Raw genomic sequence first — 20,335 nt, 5'->3', positions numbered from 1 at the left:
TATTATTGCCGTGCGCCATAAAACTCTGGGGGAGGAATGCACTCTGCTGTGGATTACTAAAGTGCTTATACAGGAGTCTTCATGTAGACATTTTTGGTTTAAACTGCAGCCTAGCCTTTCCATTCCCCAACTCCCTTTTATTTTCCGTTCAAAGGAGGTGCACATCCCAGTTCCTTCTACAAATGTGCCTTCCTCTCTCCCTTTCATCTGTCTACCTCTCTGTCCACACAGATAATCTCAGACAGGCTGAAAAGGCACCTGGGCCTGCTTCAACCGTCGGGTGGAAAGTGAAATATTTAGAAGTTAACCTGCAACATTCATAGGGGAAATTTGCGTATGTTCTCTGAGAGATAGCTAGCAGTGCAGTCGCAGGAGTGGAATTTGGGTTTTGACTTTTAAATGTAATTTCCGAACAGGGAGGGTGTGGGTTGCAGCTAAATCTTAGCCCTTCTCAGAGTAGACCCATTGCAGATAATGGAGGGGAATAACTTAGGCCCATTAATTTCATAGGGTCTCCTCTGAGTATAACTTTGCTAGATACAAACCTGTGCGTGCATGAGACGGCGAGTTAAGTATATAGTTTACTTTATTTTTATTTATATGTTAGATTCTTATACCGCCCCTTCATCACAAGATCTCCGGGTGGTTCACAAGATAAAAAAAATACCAGGTAAAAGCACAAATCAATAATTAAAACAAAACTAACAAAATAACAATTCCCACCCACACGTCCCATAGAGTTACCACATGCTTACTCAGAAGCAAGTCCGACTGAGTTTGTGAGATTTACTCCCACCCAGCAAAGTGTGTTTATCATTGCAACCTTCATTTCTAAAATGAGAAGGACCAAGCTTGAAGTCTAAAACCCAGTGACTGCTCTCTCTTCCCCCATTTATGTGTTGGCCCTGGCTGTGGGTGCTTAGGGATGGGCTGAGAAGCCTGTTGACATTCGCAGCTTTCAAGACGGAGTTCTGGCACTGAAAACAACCAGACCAAGTTCAAGGTGTGGCCATTAGCATCTAAGGCCCAGCTTGGGACCATTTAACCTGCAAGATCGCCTTGCCTCAAATATGCCCACTCAACCACTTTAATCTACGACACTGTTTAATCTACTGCACTGTTACAGCTGCCACCTAATACTCATCCTGCGTGAGTAAGAAATCAGTATTTTAGTGTGGCAGCATCTGCACTTGGGAACTCCCTGCCACTTGACACCTGGCAGGTCCCTTCGCTATACCCTTTTTGGCGCCTGCTGAAAACATTTTTGTTTAGGTCAACCAGACATGTAGGGTGTTGACATGTGTTTTAATTGGGTTTTCAGTTTATGGTTATTAATATTTTTAAATCGTTGTTTTAAAGCTGATTTTTTATTGTTATTATTAAAAATCATTATTATTAATTATATACTATTTATATCATAGAATCATAGAATCATAGAATCATAGAGTTGGAAGAGACCACAAGGGCCATCGAGTCCAACCCCCTGCCAAGCAGGAAACACCATCAGAGCACTCCTGACATATGGTTGTCAAGCCTCTGCTTAAAGACCTCCAAAGAAGGAGACTCCACCACACTCCTTGGCAGCAAATTCCACTGTCGAACAGCTCTTACTGTCAGGAAGTTCTTCCTAATGTTTAGGTGGAATCTTCTTTCTTGTAGTTTGGATCCATTGCTCCGTGTCCGCTTCTCTGGAGCAGCAGAAAACAACCTTTCTCCCTCCTCTAGGTGACATCCTTTTATATATTTGAACATGGCTATCATATCACCCCTTAACCTCCTCTTCTCCAGGCTAAACATGCCCAGCTCCCTTAGCCGTTCCTCATAAGGCATCATTTCCAGGCCTTTGACCATTTTGGTTGCCCTCCTCTGTACACGTTCCAGTTTGTCAGTGTCCTTCTTGAACTGTGGTGCCCAGAACTGGACACAGTACTCCAGGTGAGGCCTGACCAGAGCAGAATACAGTGGCACTATTACTTCCCTTGATCTAGATGCTATACTCCTATTGATGCAGCCCAGAATTGCATTGGCTTTTTTAGCTGCCGCGTCACACTGTTGGCGTGTATATTATTAAAATTATTATTTGATTTTCAAAAAGAAAGAAGAAACCAAACATACATCAAAAGATCATACAAAACCCACATATCGAGATTGCTCAGAATCTCCTGACTCTCCCCTCCCTCCATCCCATCCATGCATATCAATACTTCTCCAATTTTATATCTTCCTAAGTTATCTGTACTTTCTGTTACATTACAAGTGTGTTTAGAAACCTGCTAATGTTTTGACCTGTTTGAAATAATTTTGTATATACATTATAAACATTTCCCATTCTTTTTTTTTAAAAAAAAATCTTGTCTTTTTTATTTTAAACCCCCAATCATTTAATTGTTTTATTCATTTTGTAAAGTGTGTTGAGGTTCATTTTTGTTTTACAATTGAGCCGTATAGAAAATTCAGGAAATTAACTAAGCTCACACTTAGATTACTGTATTTTTTACTGCCTGGGTGGGGAAAGCTCCTTTGTGAGGGTTTTCTGCCTCAGGTACCACAATAGCTTGACTGGCCTTGGATACACTTTATACCATGATATAGAGGTGGCAGGATGGCAGGGGCACCACCTGCTTTTCTGCCTCAGGCGGCAAAATATTTTGGGCCAGCCCTGTTGGCCTAACCCCCCCCCCCCCATATAACCACCTCGAAGTGTAGAATGAAAGGTTTCTCTTCTCAGTTCATTGTATTTCTTTCCAAAGGAGGAGGAGGAAACCCCACTGGTCCAAACATGAGCCCGACTTAGAAAGCAATTAAAAGCTTGGCGAAGGTGTCTCTCCCCTCTCTCTCCTCGTTTTGTTCCACCTGTCAGAATGCTTTATGGGGTTAATACCTACGGCTTTGTCAACAGGAGTCGTGTTAATAGCAAGCACATTTGGATGGGCCTAATGCAGAACATATGTCCTCCCCCGAGAGTGATAATCTGTGGGGAAGGGAGGTCCTGGACTCTTAGGGAAAACCCAAAGCTGAAGTGTGGGGCAGGATGCAATCCTGCTCCCCCAAAAAGCTGGTGGTGAAATGGATGTTACATTTTTTTACACGCTGTTGAGAAGTGGATTTTGTGTGTGTGTGTGTGTGTGTGAGAGAGAGAGAGAGAGACTGAAGAGACAATGCTTACTCACTTTTTACCTTCCTTGCTTAAGAAGACCTTCCTTTATTTACACAGCCTGTTGCACTTCCAGGACTTAATTTCTGCCAGCGGGGAGCACTGGAACCTATTTTCAATGTGACAGTCCAGCCCTGGAAAGCATTGAGGCAATCCTTTAATTTTTTTTATTATTTGACAGGTGGAGATCTCTCTCTCTCTCCCCCTGATCTGAGAGAGAGAAAACCTGGTGCCATCCAATTGTTGTACTCCAGATCCCATCAGCCCCAGCCATTATGGCCAATGGTCAGGGATGATGGGAGTTGTGCTTAGGGATGGGGGAATCCACCAGTTCTGGTTTCTTGCAGTTTCTCATGTTTTCCCATCATAAATCCAGCTCTCCACATTTCCATGGTCAATTTGTGATTCCCCCACCCCCACTTAAGTCCTTGTGAAAATTCTCCAGCATTTTAAGGCAAATTTCTGATAAAATACAAGCTTGTGTGCAATTTTGTTTGATAGACATGTTTGCACAGCTGTCTTTCCTTAAAACAATAACAATGCATGTCTGTATGTTATTTTCACTTATATGCCTTTTTACGCATTCTTTCCCTCAATATCTGCATTTCTGTGGCTATTACGCGGTTGGATTGCAAAATTCGGAAAAGTGTGCGTTTTGAAAGATGGATGTGTCTTGGTTTGCCCATTGTTTTGGAGAGTGCAAACCAAGTCGGTTTGCCTTTTAATGTGGCCTGAACTGAATTCCTCTCCAATCCCTAGCTGTAGTCCAACAGGATCTGGAGGACAGTAGCCTCACTACCCTTGATCTCATTGGCCTTTTCTCATAAAGAGATCCAAGCTGGCAAACAGAATCATTTCACAGAAGTCAAGATAGAATTAACAAAAAAGTATCAAAACAAATAAAGAACAGAGAACAGAGTTGGTGCTGAGCATGTGCAGAGTGTTCACTCCCTCATTGCTGAGCAACAGTAGCCTGGTCCAGTCTCCCCACCCCACACACCTTGGTGCTTGATATTCCTGGTTCAGGACCACCCTGGGCACAAAATGACCCCTTACCTCTCTGGTCCTTAGTTGACCAAGCATGGTCAAGTTGACCATCCATCTGTGTTTTGTAGGCTGTGTGTTTTGAAGAGAAGTCATGGGTCAGTGGTACAGCACACACTTTGCATGCAGAAGTTCTATGGTTCAATCCCTAGTACTTCCTGTTAGAAGGGTTCTTCCTTAAGTAACAGTGCTGGAAGAAACCCCCGCCTGAAACCTTGAGAAAGCTTTTGACAGAGTAGACTAGCCTACTCTTGATGTTGCTGGACTACAACTCCCAGCTTCCCTGACCATTAGCTGTGCTGTCTGAGACTGATGGCTGTTGTAGTCCAAATATCTAGAGGGCACTGACTTGGGGGTGGCTGCATTAGACTATACTGTCAGACTCAGGATAAAACACCTTTCTGTATCAACACACCTGAGCTTAGGAGCAGAACGCCAGGGTCAAAGGATATGACTTCCAAGCAGGCATAAACTTAGAAAGGAAGCACTGGAGAGCTCCAACAGAGGAGCTGAGCCTGGGCAGGGACTGTAGCCTAGTGTCCCTGCTTTTATTGACCAAAGAGGGAACAGGTCTGCCATTACCGCTACTCCATGCTGGCTGCTCATTTTTCAGGGCTACTACTGAATCAGCTCAATGTGTATAATGGGGCATACAGTTCACAAGGAATACTGTAGCTTGAGAAATCAATTGGCTGTCAAGGCTCGTCCAGACTTCCTTTCATGCACATTTCCAGGCTATAAAGCTCTGTACCTGAGCGGTTTTGTAAAAGAATCCTGGTACTTTCCCCAGGAAAACCCACATTTTGATACTGAATTGGAGCAAATGGCAGTCAGATTTCCCGCAGATTGCCATTCACACTGGTTTAGTGGTAGAGCGCAGCTTTTCCCGGGGAAAGAGCCAGAACAAGAAAAAACAAATCTCTCAGACACAGAACTTTAAAGTGCAGATCTGTGCCTGCAAAGCACAGGGTAAAAGGAAGCCTGGATGAACACTCAGTTTCAACACAAGGCTAGCTAATTCCATCCCACCTGAAATTCTTGTTCCCCACCTACCAAGCTGGATATAGGGCTTACTGTAGCCATTCCCCAAATTGTTAGCTTGCAGAAGGACTTTGGTGTGCCGTGAGATTCCTCTTAGCAAGCTGCCAGAAAAAGAAATACTTAAGTAACTCTTAGTCCCGTCCTCCCCGAGCCCAAAACACCCATCCTGATTTCTGACTGGATCCTGGGATGTCCTGCTTTTTTGGTCCAGTGCTCCGGCACCAGTCAGCTGGTTTGCACCCGAGTACTGAACCCAAGAGGGACGCAGGTGGCACTTTGGGTTAAACCACAGAGCCTAGGGCTTGCTGATCAGAAGGTCGGCGGTTCGATCCCCGCTATGGGGTGAGCTCCCGTTGCTCGGTCCCTGCTCCTGCCAACCTAGCAGTTCGAAAGCACCTCAAAGTGCAAGTAGATAAATAGGTACCACTCTGGCGGGAAGGTAAACAGCGTTTCTGTGGGCTGCTCTGGTTCGCCAGAAGCGGCTTAGTCATGCCAGCTCCCTCAGCCAATAAAGCGAGATGAGTGCCGTAACCTCAGAGTCGGCCACGACTGGACCTAGTGGTCAGGGGTCCCTTTACCTTTATCTTTACAGAACCCAAAGATGCTAAAGGTTTTTTTTTTATCTCAAACTTTAATGCCAATCAATTGCCCCCCACAAGAGTTTGGGACATGAAAAACGAGCGTCCCGATTTTGATCAATGGCATGTTGGAGGTTATGGAGTTCTAAGAGCGAGACCCTGGCCTGACAAGCCGCTGCGCTCCGAAAAAGGCAGCAAGCCAATATATAACTAAGCTTTAAAGCACCTGCTCTTCTCCCGAAAGAATTAACTCAGCTCTGCTGCAGACTTTACCTCTGCTCCACCCTAGAGGTTGCCTGCCTAACCACATAGCTCCTTGGACGTATTACTGCCTTGCTTGGAAAAGGGTAATATTTATTCGTAAGCTAACTGCTACTCCCGAGAGGCAGAAGATGCATCTAAATCCTCCCAGCACCAGATTATAAAGCACTTTAAAGTATACATTTTCAATTATTGGGCCTCTGGATTCCTGGGAAGATAATGTCCCTTCTGACGTTATGTGCTTCTCCGGAAGAATTGTGGGGAAGCAGGTCTGCAGTCAGTAAATCTATTAGCAGCATCGTCTGGCTTTATGACGAGACAAATTGCTTGGGAGATGGGGCATAAATCTTTCTCTTAGGCTGCAGTCTCCCCCCTCCACTTACCAATTGAATTCAATAGCACTTACTTCAGAGTAGACAGGGCTGCCTTGTCTGTAGACTTGCAAGGCTTACCTTGGCTGATTCAGTTTCAATCCGTTTGACTTTGTGGACCAGCCCTTGCAAGTCCAGCTAAAATAATTTTGTTAGGCATCAAGTAGGGACTAGTTGATCCTTGGCTTCCCTTCCAACTCTACGATTCTATGAAGTATTTACAGCTTGAAAATGCTTATTATTATTATTTTTTAAAATGTCTAGATACTTACAAAACTAAACCCTTAAGTATCGCTGACAAATCCAAAGGCAATAAAAGATTTCTGAATTCTATATTTGTTGGTAAACCTGGCCAAATCTGTCGAGTTTAGTTTTTTCTGAAAGTGGTTTTCCTGGAGTGGTTTAGCTGTCAATCACTCTTGCAAGGGAACTTTGAGAACTGTAGCTCTGTGAGGGGAATGGGCGGGGAGTTTCCTGCCATATAACACCAGTCCTGAAAGACCTACATTGACTCCCAGTACATTTCTGAGCACAATTCAAAGTGTTAGTGCTGATCTTTAAAGCCCTAAATGGCCTCGGCCCAGTATATCTGAAGGAGCGTCTCCACTCCCATTGTTCAGTCCAGACACTGAGATCCAGCTCCGAGGGCCTTCTGGAGGTTCCCTCACTGAAAGAAGTGAAGCTACAGGGAACCAGGCAAAGGGCCTTCTCGGTTGTGGCGCCCGGCCTGTGCAATGCCCTCCCATCAGATGTCAAGGAAATAAACAACTATCTGACTTTTAGAAGATATCTGAAGGCAGCACTGTTTAGAGAAGTACTTAATGTTTAGTGTTTTATCGTGTTTTTAATATTCTGTTTGGAGCCGCCCAGAGTGGTTGGGGGAAAACAGCCAGATGGGCAGGGTATAAATAATAAATTAATAATATTATGACTACTACTACATTAATAATATTATGACTACTACTACAACTACTAAAGGTAAAGGTAAAGGTAAAGGGACCCCCTGACCGTTAGGTCCAGTCACCGACGACTCTGGGGTTGCGTCGCTCATCTTGCTATATTGGCCGAGGGAGCCGGCGTACAGCTTCCGGGTCATGTGGCCAGCCTGACCAAGCCGCTTCTGGCGAACCAGAGCAGCTCACGGAAAAGCCCTTTATCTTCCTGCCGGAGCGGTACTTATTTATCTACTTGCACTTTGATGTGCTTTTGAACTGCTAGGTTGGCAGGAGCAGGGACTGAGCAACGGGAGCTCACCCGTCGCAGGAATTTGAACCACCGACCTTCTGATCAGCAAGCCCTAGGCTCTGTGGTTTAACCCACAGTGCCACCCGGGTCCCTACTACTACTACTACTACTAATGCTCAAAACAAGCCACAGTTCCCAGCATTCTCTGGGGAGGGGGAATCCATGACTGTTTAAAGTGGTGGTATCATGCTTTGAATATATGGTTGGATGTAGCCAATATCTGCCAATAACTGTACCGGGTGCATGTGACTGGTGTCTAGCCTCCCGGCAAACAAATAGGGCCAAAACTTAATTAACAGGTGGAAGCGACCCATGTCACCGGGCCCTGATCCAGCGTGTCACTATTTGGCCTGCCTGGTGTCTCATAGGTCTCAGCAAGCATCACTACCCATTTTTCTGCCTACAGGAACAAGCATGCCTGTGTTTGTTCATTTGTTACATTTATATCCGACCTTTACTCCAAGGTGGCATAGATAGTTCCCCCTCCCCCATTTTTGTCATCACAACAGCCCTTTGAGGTAGTTGAGGCTAAAATATTGTGAGTGGTCCAAGGTCACCCAGTGAACACCATGGCCAACTACAACGCCAGTTTCCCAGTTTCTAGCCCGACACATTAACCACTGCACCACAGTTTCTGTGTTCATGCCTCCCATATCAGGAAGCGAGTAACCCACACCTTCTGCTTGCCTTTCGCCACAGGGCTCTGCGTGGGCCAAGGAGACCTGCCCCACCGAGAAGTACACCGCCAGTGGAGAATGCTGCAAAGCCTGTAACGTCGGGGAAGGCGTTGCCCAGCCCTGCGGGATGAACCAAACCGTCTGTGAACCATGCCTGGACAGTAAGTAACACACGGGCATCCTTTGCCCATCCCTGAAAAGTGTGCATGACCTCGTTGCTTAAAATCATTGCCCCAAAAGGGCGATCAAGAGGCAGACACAGGAAATTCCACGAATTATTATTTTCTTTCTTTATTCAATTTATATACCACCCTTTATCAAAAGATCCCAGGGCTGTGTACAACATTAAAAACACATGACAGAACATCAATAATAAAAAAAATAATAAAAAGCATACTGACCGACAAATAATAAAATGGTTAATAACAGTCCTCTGCTTTAAACAGTAAACGATGAAATTCAGTACATGGGAGTGCTACCTGTTCCAGGCAAATTTCGCTTATTAAAAAAATAAATTGAGATGACTCAGGGGCACTGGTGAATGCTGATATTCACACACACACACACACACACACACACACACACACACAAATCATCTAGGGTGGATCTGTGTTCACATAGTTGATGAACATTCAAAATCTCAAAGCACCCCAAGTTAAGTATTCCACAGAATTTAGCACCTGAGATCAAGTCAGACATGTGCTATTCTGCACTTATCCTGCTCACGGGTTTCCCACAGACATCTGGTTGGCCACTGTGATAACAGAATGTTGGACTAGAAGGGCCATTGGCCGGATCCAGCAGGCTCTACTTAGGCTCTTCCTTCCCAGCTGAGTATGGTCCACACTAACCGAGAGTAACTTCCCAGGCTTTCCCAGATTTACCCGGAAGAGCTGAGGAGTAACTTGGCTCCCATGCACCCTTGGCAAGGAGCTGTATTAGCATCCTCCCACCTTAAAAAAAAAAAAAGGGTCGCGGGTGACGCTGTGGGTTAAACCACAGAGCCTAGGTCTTGCCGATCAGAAGGTTGGCGGTTTGAATCCCCACAATGGGGTGAGCTCCCGTTGCTTTGTCCCTGCTCCTGCCAACCTAGCAGTTCGAAAGCACATCAAAGTGCAAGTAGATAAATAGGTACCGCTCCGGCGGGAAGGTAAACGGCATTTCCGTGCGCTGCTCTGGTTTGCCAGAAGCGGCGTAGCCATGCTGGCCACATGACCCGGAAGCTGTACGCCGGCTCCCTTGGCCAATAAAGCGAGATGAGTACCGCAACCCCAGAGTCGGCCACAACTGGACCTAATGGTCAGGGGTCCCTTTACCTTTACCTTAAAAAAAGGACCCCTTTACCACACTCCTTTGTGCTGTGGTGCAGCATGCGGGGGAAGAGGAGGGCTGTAACCCTGGGCACAGAAAGTGCCCTCACCACCCAATGCCCTCACAACAGGTTCCCTCAGCGAGGCCATGTGGTTGTCACCTTCCTGAGCAGCGGGGAGGCAAGCCACACCCGGGATGGGCCTTCAGAGCTGCAGCAGTGCTTCCTTGTTCTAGTGGCCAGTGTAGGGATGCCTGGCCCTGGGTGGAACTCCTGCCCTGCAGAGCCAGGAATTCTCGTGGCCTGAGCTGGTCCTTCCCCAGGGCCTATCTCCTGGTGTGTGACCTTGGGCGAGGTATGCCTTGATTGGCAGAAGCACAGAGAAGAGAACCACCCGCTCGGCCAGGACCAGCTGGTGCCCACCCACATTGCGCAGCCAAGGAGAGGTGGCCGGGGATGGGCTGCAGTTGGAGTCTTGGTCTGCTCTCTGCTGCCCTCCTCCTAGGCCTGCTGCCAAGCCCACCAAGGAGCTTGCCGAGCTGAGAGGGCAAACATGGCAGCCTGCAGGCGATCGTGAGGAGCGGCTGCCACGGGGTGCAGCAAAGTCTTCCTGTTGCCTTCTGTGCAATGCCCACAAGGAGGTTTGGGGGCACAATCCTTGTCCCGGGCACTGCCAACACATGCTATGCCACTAATGGGAAGCTTCTCCTGTGCTTGACTGTGACACATTTCCACATATACACAGTGGTACCTCCGGTTAAGAACTTAGTTAGTTCTGGAGGTCCGTTCTTAACCTGAAACTGTTCTTAACCTGAGGTACCACTTTAGCTAATGGGGCCTCCCGCTGCCGCCACACTGCCGCCGCACAATATCTGTTCTCATCCTGAAGTAAAGTTCTTAACCCAAGGTACTATTTCTGGGTTAGCGGAGTCTGTAACCTGAAGCGTCTGTAACCTGAAGCGTCCGTAACCCAAGGTACCACTGTATATGTCATACACTCCATAGTTTGATAGGGGTTTTTTTGGGGGGGGTTGTCCCCTTGCTCTAGGCCCGTGCCCCACTGGGGGATGGTTTCGCCAACCCCTAGGTACGCCTCAGTGGCGGAGATGTTGGGAATTAGACATGGGCTCGTTTGCATGCAAATCAAATGCTCTGCTATTCAGCTACAGCTGTTCGCCAGTCGGCAGCCTTTTGTGGAAGGAACAATATCTTTGATTAGAACCCTGAACTGCTGTACCACTTGCTCAGATTTCCTTTTTTAAGGTCGAGAGTAAAGGGGACTCGGCAGCAAGCGGCAGCTTTAAGATGCAAATATTTCTACATTAACGGCTCAGATGGCATTTCACAGAATGAGATTTTGCTGCTGGGAGTAGCTTCTCTTCAAACACTGCATGCAGATTGCATACCCTCCAACCTTTTCCCAATGAAGATAGGGATGTGCTGTTAATAATAATAATAATAATAATAATAATAATAATAATAATACCCTGCCCATCTGACTGGGCTGTCCCAGCCACTCTGGGTGGCTTCCAACATATATAAAACATAATAAAACATTAAATATTAAATAAAACTTTCCCTATATAGGGCTGCCTTCTAAAGGTTGTATCTCGTTGGCTTGGGGGGGTCATATAACTCCATACCCTCCGACATTTCTCCGATAAAAATAGGGACGCCCTAAGGAAAAGTGGAACATTCCAGGATCAAATCAGAAACTGGGATGGCTTCTGTAAATCTGGGACTGTCCCTGGAAAATAAGGGGACACTTGGAGGGTCTGTGATTCCAGGGTGTCTCTGGACAAGAGAGACAGGAGCTCCTAAGCCCTCGAAAGCACCAAGTCCCCCTGGCAGGGGAGCGACACAAAGGTCTGGTTCTGCTCCACACAGCACTGGTTAAAAATAAACTAAAAATAACATTCCCATGCAAAATCAATGGCTGCTACTTAACCTCAGCAGAGAATGGCAGCAGAAAGGCTGGGTATCAAATACCAGGCTGATAATCTGACCTTGGAAGACTTGCTGCATTGGCATTTGGCAGGGCAAGAAGGAAGGAAGGAAGGAAGGAAGGAAGGAAGGAAGGAAAGAAAGCTACTGTGCTGCTTTTCAGAAAAAGGAAGCAAGCCTGCAAACTTTCATTACTGCCCAAGGTGCTCTCAAGGCTCTGGGCCTTGTGAGGAGTCTTGGCCCAGGGCTGATTGGTTCACCTGCATCTTGCATGCTACCAGATTCATTATCTATATCTATCTGTCATCTACCTACCTACCTACCTACCTACCTATCCATACATACATTATTTGCAGGCATGTGCTGGCAGAAGTGCATGCAAAGCCAAGAGGGCAGCAGGTCCCCTGTGGGATTCCGGCTGAAAGCGGACACTCTGGATAGGGCAAATCAATAAAGAAGAATAAGCACACAGCTGTGAGAGACAAAAAAAGCCTTCTTCCAGTCCTCTGAGCATCAAACTAGGCGCTCAGTGGCATCTGAGACGTATTTGGGAGTGCTTAGGCATACCTCCAGCCTGTTTTCCTGCGTTGCAACTACCACTAGGAAAGGGGGAGAGGTTTGTTCATTCGCACCTCCCGATTTAGTACGACAGGCATTTTACAGACACTGTCCTGGTTTCTGATTTGACCCTGGAATGTCCTGCTTTTCCTTAGAACGTCCCTATTTTCCTCAGAGAAATTTTGGAGGGTATGGTAAAGATAAAGGTAAAGGGACCCCTGACCATTAGGTCCAGTCGTGGCCGACTCTGGGGTTGCGGTGCTTTATTGGCCGAGGGAGTTGACGTACAGCTTCTGGGTCATGTGGCCAACATGACTAAGCCGCTTCTGGCGAACCAGAGCAGCGCACGGAAACACCATTTACCTTCCTGCCAGAGTGGTACCTATTTATCTACTTGCACTTCGTGCTTTCGAACTGCAAGGTTGGCAGGAGCAGGGACAGAGCAACGGGAGCTCACCCCGTCACGGGGATTCGAACTGCCCACCTTCTGATCAGCAAGCCATAGGCTCTGTGGTTTAACCCACAGCGCCACCCACGTCCCTGGAGGGTATGGTAGGACACTCCTGTTTTCCAATCTTTAGTAAATGTTGGCAATTACTTTTCCCTGATTAAACATGTAAGCTTTGCCATCACAGCTAAGGGGGCGGGACAGGTAGTAGATCTAATAGGCTTCAAATTACAAGAGGATGGGTTTAGGCAGAACGTAAGGAGAAATGCCTTAATGGTAAGAGCAGTTCAAACTTAGAATCAATTATTTGTGGGGTGGCGGGAACCTCTTTGCTGCAGACCTTCCAGCTGAGGCCAGAGAGCTGCCTCTTGGGCATTCTTTAGCTTTAGCTTTCCTGCCAGGAGTTGGACTTGGTCTCCTGCAATACCTCCTTCAAGTCAGAAGTTTTATACATCACAGTACAGGGTGTCAGCAAAGCCAGTATAGGACTAACGACAAGAAAGTCTGAAGCATAAAAGCTGCAGGATTCTGGTACAAATAGCGATGTAAAAAGACATTATTTTCCACTCTGCCACACACAGCGCCGTTTCTGTTCTGCTGCACTTCAGCTTCCCCAAAAACAATGCTATTTGGCTCCCTTTTCTCTCTGAACCAGATTTAATAATGTAATTATTTCGGTTATTGTTACTTGGTTCTACACCATCCATTACAAGGGGCATGGGGGCAGGGAATATCCTTAATAACATATTGTTTGCATCCTGAAAAATATATAGTTGTACCTTGGATCCTGAATGCCTTGCGAGTTGACTGTTTTGGCTCCTGAACCCAGAAGTGAGTGTTCCGGTTTTCAAACATTCTTTGGAACCCGAACTTCCGATGTGACTTCTGCGGCTTCTGATTGGCTGCAGGAGCTTCCTGCAGCCAATCGGAAGCCGTGCCTTGGTTTCTGAATGTTTTGGAAGTCGAACGGATTTCCGAGGTACCCCTGTAATGACAAAGAAATTGTGGACTGGGGTGAACAACAAAAGGCAGCAGCAGATACCAAACACATTTGCTTGCCTGATTTCTGTTCCTGTTACAGGGAACCAGGCCAAAAGCTTTTTCGGCAGTAGCACCCTCCCTGTGGCATGCCCTCCCATCAGATGTCAAGGAGATAAAGAACTACACAACTTTTAGAAGAAGTCTGAAGGCAGCCCTGTATAGGGATGTTTTTAATGTCTGATGTTTCGCTGTGTTCTGTTAGTTTCTGTTGGAAGCTGCCCAGAGAGGCTGGAGCAACCCAGTCAAATAGGCGGGGTAATAAATTATTATTATAAGCGAACTTCTAGTTCATATAAAAACACAAGAAAACATCAAACATTACAAACTTCCCGATACAGGGCTGCCTTCAGATGTCTTCTGAAAGTTGTGTAGTTCTTTATCCCCTTGACATCTGATGGGAGGGAGTTCCACAGAGAGGGTGCCACTACCGAGAAGGCCCTCTGCCTTGTTCCCTGTAACCTATTTTCTGGTAGTGAGGGAACCACCAGAAGGCCCTCAGAGCTGGATTTCAGTGCCTGGGCTGAACAATGAGGGTGGAGATGATCCTTCAGGTAGCTACAGTTGCCTCCTTATGCCCTAATCCAGCAAATGAAATGCACACTTAGAAACAAAACTCCTGCAGGAGGGGGTTTCCTGGAGTGGGTTGCAGAAGCCTCTTGCCTTGGGGTGGTGGTGAGATGACTGCATGGAGTCACCCACGTGCGCAGCTTCAGAGGCATTGCTGGGCCTGTCTGGTTTGCATTCTGGGGGACACATTCCTTCCTATCCACCCCCAACCTCATATTCCAGGACGTTGCAGAGTGGAGACATTTCCTCTCTCTCATCTGGGATCTCTGTTTGGGGAGACGGGAGGGAAGAAGGCTTACAGCAGGCAGATTTACGGTTTGTCTACCTCGTTGAAAACTACCACACTGTGCATATGTGTTTAGCTCCGCTAAGCTGCCTGTGGGTGGTTTGTGGGCATAAACACATGCGCTCCTGTTTTATGTTACCGTGCAGAAGCCTGACCTTGCGACACCCTTGCGCATCTGCGCTGCTCCGCCGGTCTGTTTCCGTTGTTGGGTTGCAAGATCAGAGCCTTTGGCTCAGGTCCCAGTGCTGCAGAGTCCCCTTCCCTTGAAAGAAGAAGACAAATAAAAAGGCAATGGTAAACTTCAGTGAAGAAATAATTCTGGGGTTTTCCCTGTGTGAGATCAACATGGTAAAAGAGGGAGCAAAGGGAACTGCGTTGGAGGAGGAGGAGGAGGTGGAGGAGGAGGAGGAGGAGGAGGAGGAGGAGGAGAAGAAGAAGAAGAAGAAGAAGAAGAAGAAGAAGAAGAAGAAGAAGAAGAGATAATTAATGGTCAGGCAAAATCTTTGTTAGAAGGTCCAGCTCTGAGGGCCTTCTGGCATTTCCCTCGCCTCAAGAAGTGAGACTACAGGGAACCAGGCAGAGGGCCTTCTCGGTAGTGGCGCCCACCCTGTGGAACACCCTCCCACCAGATGTCAAAGAGAAAAATAACTACCAAACTTTTAAAAGACATCTGAAGGCAGCCCTGTTTAGGGAAGCTTTTAATGTTTAATAGGTTATTGTATTTTAGTGTTTTGTTGGAAGCCGCCCAGAGTGGCTGGGGAAACCCAGCCAGATGGGCGGGGTATAAATAACAAATTATTATTATTATTATTATTATTATTATTATTATTACTACTACTACTATTACTACTATTATTACTATTATTATTATTATTATTACCAACCAATAAAATAGTGTTGAAGTTCACCACTATTGTGCGCACGTTGCAACTCGTCAATGTCCCATTGCTGGCAGAGCGGTTGGATTTATTAATATGTAGCTGTCTCCTCTTGGCATCCATCTGCTTTCTGAATGCTTCCCCTCTCGCTCCAGGCCGCCGCGGAGACAGTGCCCATTTGGCCCAGCCACCTCCCTCCCGCAAACCTGCTGTCTTCTCCCCTCCTCTGCACCAGTCTAATGGTCGCCATCAATAATTCAGCCTGATGGAAGGATCCACCTGGGTTAATGGGAGCTGTTTGCTCCAGCCGCTGAGTTGGCGCTGGATGTAAAACCATGGTTCTTCCAGAGACTGGAGCAGGCGGCTTCAAGTTCTCACGTCACGTTGGCGAGGGGCCGCGGCCTAAGTGGAGGTTGGCCCATTGGGGCAAATCATAGAATCGTGGAATTGCAGAGTTGGAGGGGACCCTGAGGATCATGTGGTTCAACCCCTTGCCGTGCAGGAATAGGCAGCTGTCCCATAGGGGGGTGGAACCTGAAACCTTGGCATTATCGGCACCACGCTCTAACCAACTGAGCTATGGGGCGCTGTCAAGGCTCTGTCAAGGCTTCGGCAAAGCTATTCCTCCCCTGGTTGCAGCAATAGCAGAGAAAACAAGGCAGAGTCCTTTTTAATGAGTTCATTCAATCCTAATAGTGAGAGACAAAAGAACACAACAAGCCTTAATACAGTGGTACCTCAGGTTAAGTACTTAATTCGTTCCAGAGGTCCGTTCTTAACCTGAAACTGTTCTTAACCTGAAGCAGCATTTTAGCTAATGGGGCCTCCTGCTGCTGCCGCGCCGCCGGAGCACAATTTCCTTTCTCATCCTGATGCAAAGTTCTTAACCTGAAGCACTATTTCTGGGTTAGCGGAGTCTGTAACCTGAAGCGTATGTAACCTGAAGCATATGTAAGCCGAGGTACCACTGTAATTCGTTCCGGAGGTCCATTCTTAGCCTGAAACCGTACTTAACCTGAGGTACCACTTTCGCTAATGGGGCCTCCTGCTGCAACCACATGATTTCTGTTCTCATCCTGAAGCAAAGTTCTTAACCCGAGGTACTATTTCAGGATTAGCGGAGTCTGTAACCTGAAGCGTCTGTAACATGAAGCGTCTGTAACCTGAGGTACCACTGTAATGGCGTTGCTCCAAACTGGGCTCCTACTCCCTCCTTCCTAGCAACAGCATCTTCCCTTACGGTGGCCACTCGTGGTCAAATTTCTCTGATAACTTAGTTCTTGCACTGTTCTGGGAGAAGGGGGTGGGTCAGAAAGCTCTCCAGCGACAACGTGTCATCTGGCTGCCCTGCCACAGTCCCCCCACCCCTTTCTAACACTTCCCAACTCTTCTGTTCATCTAACTCTCCCTCAAACCCCTCAAAGCCCTGCTGTAAACCAGCGCTGCCTCCCTCTTCTCCTGCAGCGTTGGGAGAAAGGGGAGGGGGGTGTGATCTCCACCATTCCTCCTCCATCTTGCCCTCTTGAGTCCAAGCCCTGAAAGGTACTGTTCCCTCAAGCACAGTTGGCCCATAGCTGTCAACTTTCAGATTTGAAAAGAAGGGATCAGCAGCCTCGAAAAGATGGGATCAGCAGCCTCACCTGTCCCGGAGACAGTCTACGGGATATCTAACAATCCGGGATAGCAGCGGGAAGCAGCAGGAAACTGCGCTGGAATAAGGGAATTTCCCGCAAAAAAGGGAAGGTTGACAGCTATGAGTCGGCCCTCAGTCAGGTATCACCTGCCTGCCTCCTTAAATACAACTCCTAGGGGCCAACTCCTAGGGGCAGAGGCGTCTTCAGCCCCCCATAAAATATTTGAGCCTCCCCCCAAGTTGATGGACATTGCCATTCAAATGGTGCGTGTGCACTGTGTCATGTGATTGATTATGCAGGGCGGGCTTACCTGGGGCCTTCAGCTCCACCACCAAGGAATCAGTCCTTCCCCACGAAGGCTGAAGACTCCGACAACATTTCTTTTTCAGTGCTCAAGTCTCTTAACGTTTCGAAACATCCCTTCTGCTATTTAACCTTAATACTCCTTCCTGCAATTTAGATCTATTACTTTTGCTTCCTTCCCGCCCCGCCCCCCGAGTTAACAAGGGGGATTTGGGGAGGCGGGAGTTTGCCCGAGAGGCCGGTGACAAAGGCTACTGCTTCATTGATAGTGACAGCAAAGGGCAAGTTTAAATGAGAGCGTGGTGTGTTTTGATGGAGGCATTCAATCTGAAGAGTGGCTTTTTGCGTCCTGCCATTCAGAAGGAAAATGGCTATTTCCCAAGAATGTCCTCAAGAGATCACACAGCTGATGAAAGATTAATAGGGTGCAATGGGAGGGAGAGGGGGTGTGTGGAGGAGCTGGACTGCTGCAAAATCACGGCGGAAGGAATCAATGAGAAAAACCCCTTTGGTTTGCATTTATCAGCGAACCCAACAATTTTGCACTTTCTGAAACAGTCCGCCAGCCGAAACGAGTTTCTGCGAATTTTGCACTGTAGATCTCCAGCCACATAATGGGTAGGGAAAATGCATGTAGCGGGATAAAGCAGGCATAAAAATGCACATATTTGTGAAAAAAGGATAAGAAAATCGGAATATTGGGCAAAATAGCACACAGAGGTGTGCATATTAGGGGTGTAGGGCTGTGTCTAGATGCTAGGAGAGGATATATTTATTAGCTATTATCCTCCCTCCCTCATGTCTGTGAGTTCAGCAGAGTGCATCTCTTTGCAGCTTATAAGGGAAGCTTAGATAGGCTAGTTTTAGCCTTTTAGTTTAAGCAATCAAGAATGCTTTAAGGCAGACTGGATTTTCCTGGTTTTGCCCCCCCCCCTTTCTTCCCCTTGAAACACAAATCACACAAACAGTCCTGTACAGTGGTACCTCAGGTTAAGTACTTAATTCGTTCCGGAGGTCTGTACTTAACCTGAAACTGTTCTTAACCTGAAACACCACTTTAGCTAATGGGGCCTCCTGCTACTGCCGCGCCACCAGAGCACGATTTCTGTTCTCATCCTGAAGCAAAGTTCTTAACCTGAAGCACTATTTCTGGGTTAGCGGAGTCTGTAACCTGAAGCGTATGTAACCTGAAGCATATGTAACCCAAGGTACCACTGTAAAAGGTAAGAATAACATTTGCTCCCTCAGAGTTCCTGTTGCAGAATAACAGAGACGGCAGGTTTGTTCAGGCAGGCTTAAAATGGCAATCCAGTTGCAAAGACATGCTTAAGACTAGATTAAGATGGAGTCCGAGCTGTAGTTTTGTTTTTCATTCGCAAATTGATGTGGGAATGTGGAGGGCTGGACTTGAGAGTGGGCAAATGAGAAACCGAGAGGAACTGAAATGTGCAGATTTGCCTAGCCCTAGGCTCAACCTCACACCTGAAGGTAAATCAAGAAATGAATTAAGAGCGGTTTTGGGAGGGGAGCGATTTAAGCCTGGCTAGAGTCATTGTGTGTTGTATGAAAGGAGAGAAGGTTAGCACTCCCCTTGATAAGGATGGAAGAGGTCCTTGTGGCCTGTACAACACGCATATGGTTGGGGATGCAGGTGGCGCTGTGGGTTAAGCCACAGAGCCTAGGACTTGCCGATCAGAAGGTCGGTGGTTCGAATCCCTGCGACGGGGTGAGCTCCCATTGCTCGGTCCCGGCTCCTGCCAACCTAGCAGTTCAAAAGCACAAAGTGCAAGTAGATAAACAGGTACCGCTCAGCGGGAAGGTAAACGGCGTTTCTGTGTGCTGCTCTGGTTCGCCAGAAGTGGCTTAGTCATGCTGGCCACATGTCCCGGAAGCTGTCTGCGGACAAACGCCGGCTCCCTCGGCCAATAAAGCGAGATGAGCGCCGCAACCCCAGAGTCGGCCACGACTGGACCTAATGGTCAGGGGTCCCTTTACCTTTACCTTTTAGAGCCACTGTACAGCCTGGTTACACGAAGGGGCATTTCTTTAGATAGCCAGCACTTGTGTGTTCCTGCGTCATCTGAAACAAGTTCTCCTTCTCTAGACGCCTTTGGGTAATGATGGTGAGGGTGATCCCGCAGAGAAAAAAGCAGGCCAGGAAATTTGGGACGTGAAGCAGGGCACAGAAAAGATTGATTTCCACACACTATTTAATTCCCTACAGAGTGCAGCTGAAACCAGAGAAGCAGGAACGAAGAGCAGGGTCAGTCGAAAGTCAGCAATTTTGGCATCGTTGTTCAATGTTTACATTGGACACCAGAATCCTAATCCTTTCCCATAGCTAATTGACGGGAAAACAGATGCTTGATCAAACATTGCTCCCCGCATCCCCACTGTGGAACAGAGATGGCAGCAATGTATGGCTGCCAAATCAACATTTATTTACTCGCTTGCGGTATTTATAGGTTGCCCCGTAGCGAAGTTTTCGGGGTGGCTCACAATGGGAAATAAAGTCATGTAAAACTTAATAATAATTGAGACAGCGATAAACATACATTTATGTATGTATTGGCTATATATTTTGGAAAGTGGTTGACCTGTTTGCTATGCATTTGGACACCTTTTAAGTCACCATAACCAAATCTTGCATGATGATTTCCTGAGATCAAGGAGCAGGTTGTCTTTGTTGGGATTCTATTAGACACCATTTGGAATCAAGATGGCGGACCACACTGATTTTAACCACCGGTTTCAAAACTGCACTCATATTTTGGGTTTCTTAGAATTCCCAAGCAATGCTAGGTACACATGTACACACACACACACACTTTTATGCACATACAGTGGTACCCCGGGTTACAGACGCTTCAGGTTACAGATGCTTCAGGTTACAGACGCTTCAGGTTACAGACTCCGCTAACCCAGAAATAGTACCTCGGGTTAAGAACTTTGCTTCAGGATGAGAACAGAAATTGCATGGCAGCGGCAGTGGAAGG

General features: G+C 47.0%; 1 protein-coding gene across 1 annotated transcript in view; it reads left to right on the top strand.

Annotated features, from left to right (window-relative positions):
• Nucleotides 1-20,335, top strand: part of NGFR (nerve growth factor receptor) — a 60,084-nt gene that overhangs the window by 16,528 nt on the left and 23,221 nt on the right. Inside the window, exon 2 of the mRNA XM_083408408.1 lies at nt 8,394-8,532. Coding sequence (XP_083264534.1) covers nt 8,394-8,532 — 139 coding nt within the window. The remainder of the gene's footprint in view (nt 1-8,393; nt 8,533-20,335) is intronic.

This window comes from Podarcis tiliguerta (assembly GCF_965153285.1).
Source record: "Podarcis tiliguerta genome assembly, chromosome: 13".
Classification (NCBI taxonomy): Eukaryota; Metazoa; Chordata; class Lepidosauria; order Squamata; family Lacertidae; genus Podarcis; species Podarcis tiliguerta.
This window is presented reverse-complemented; position numbering and strand designations above follow the sequence as displayed.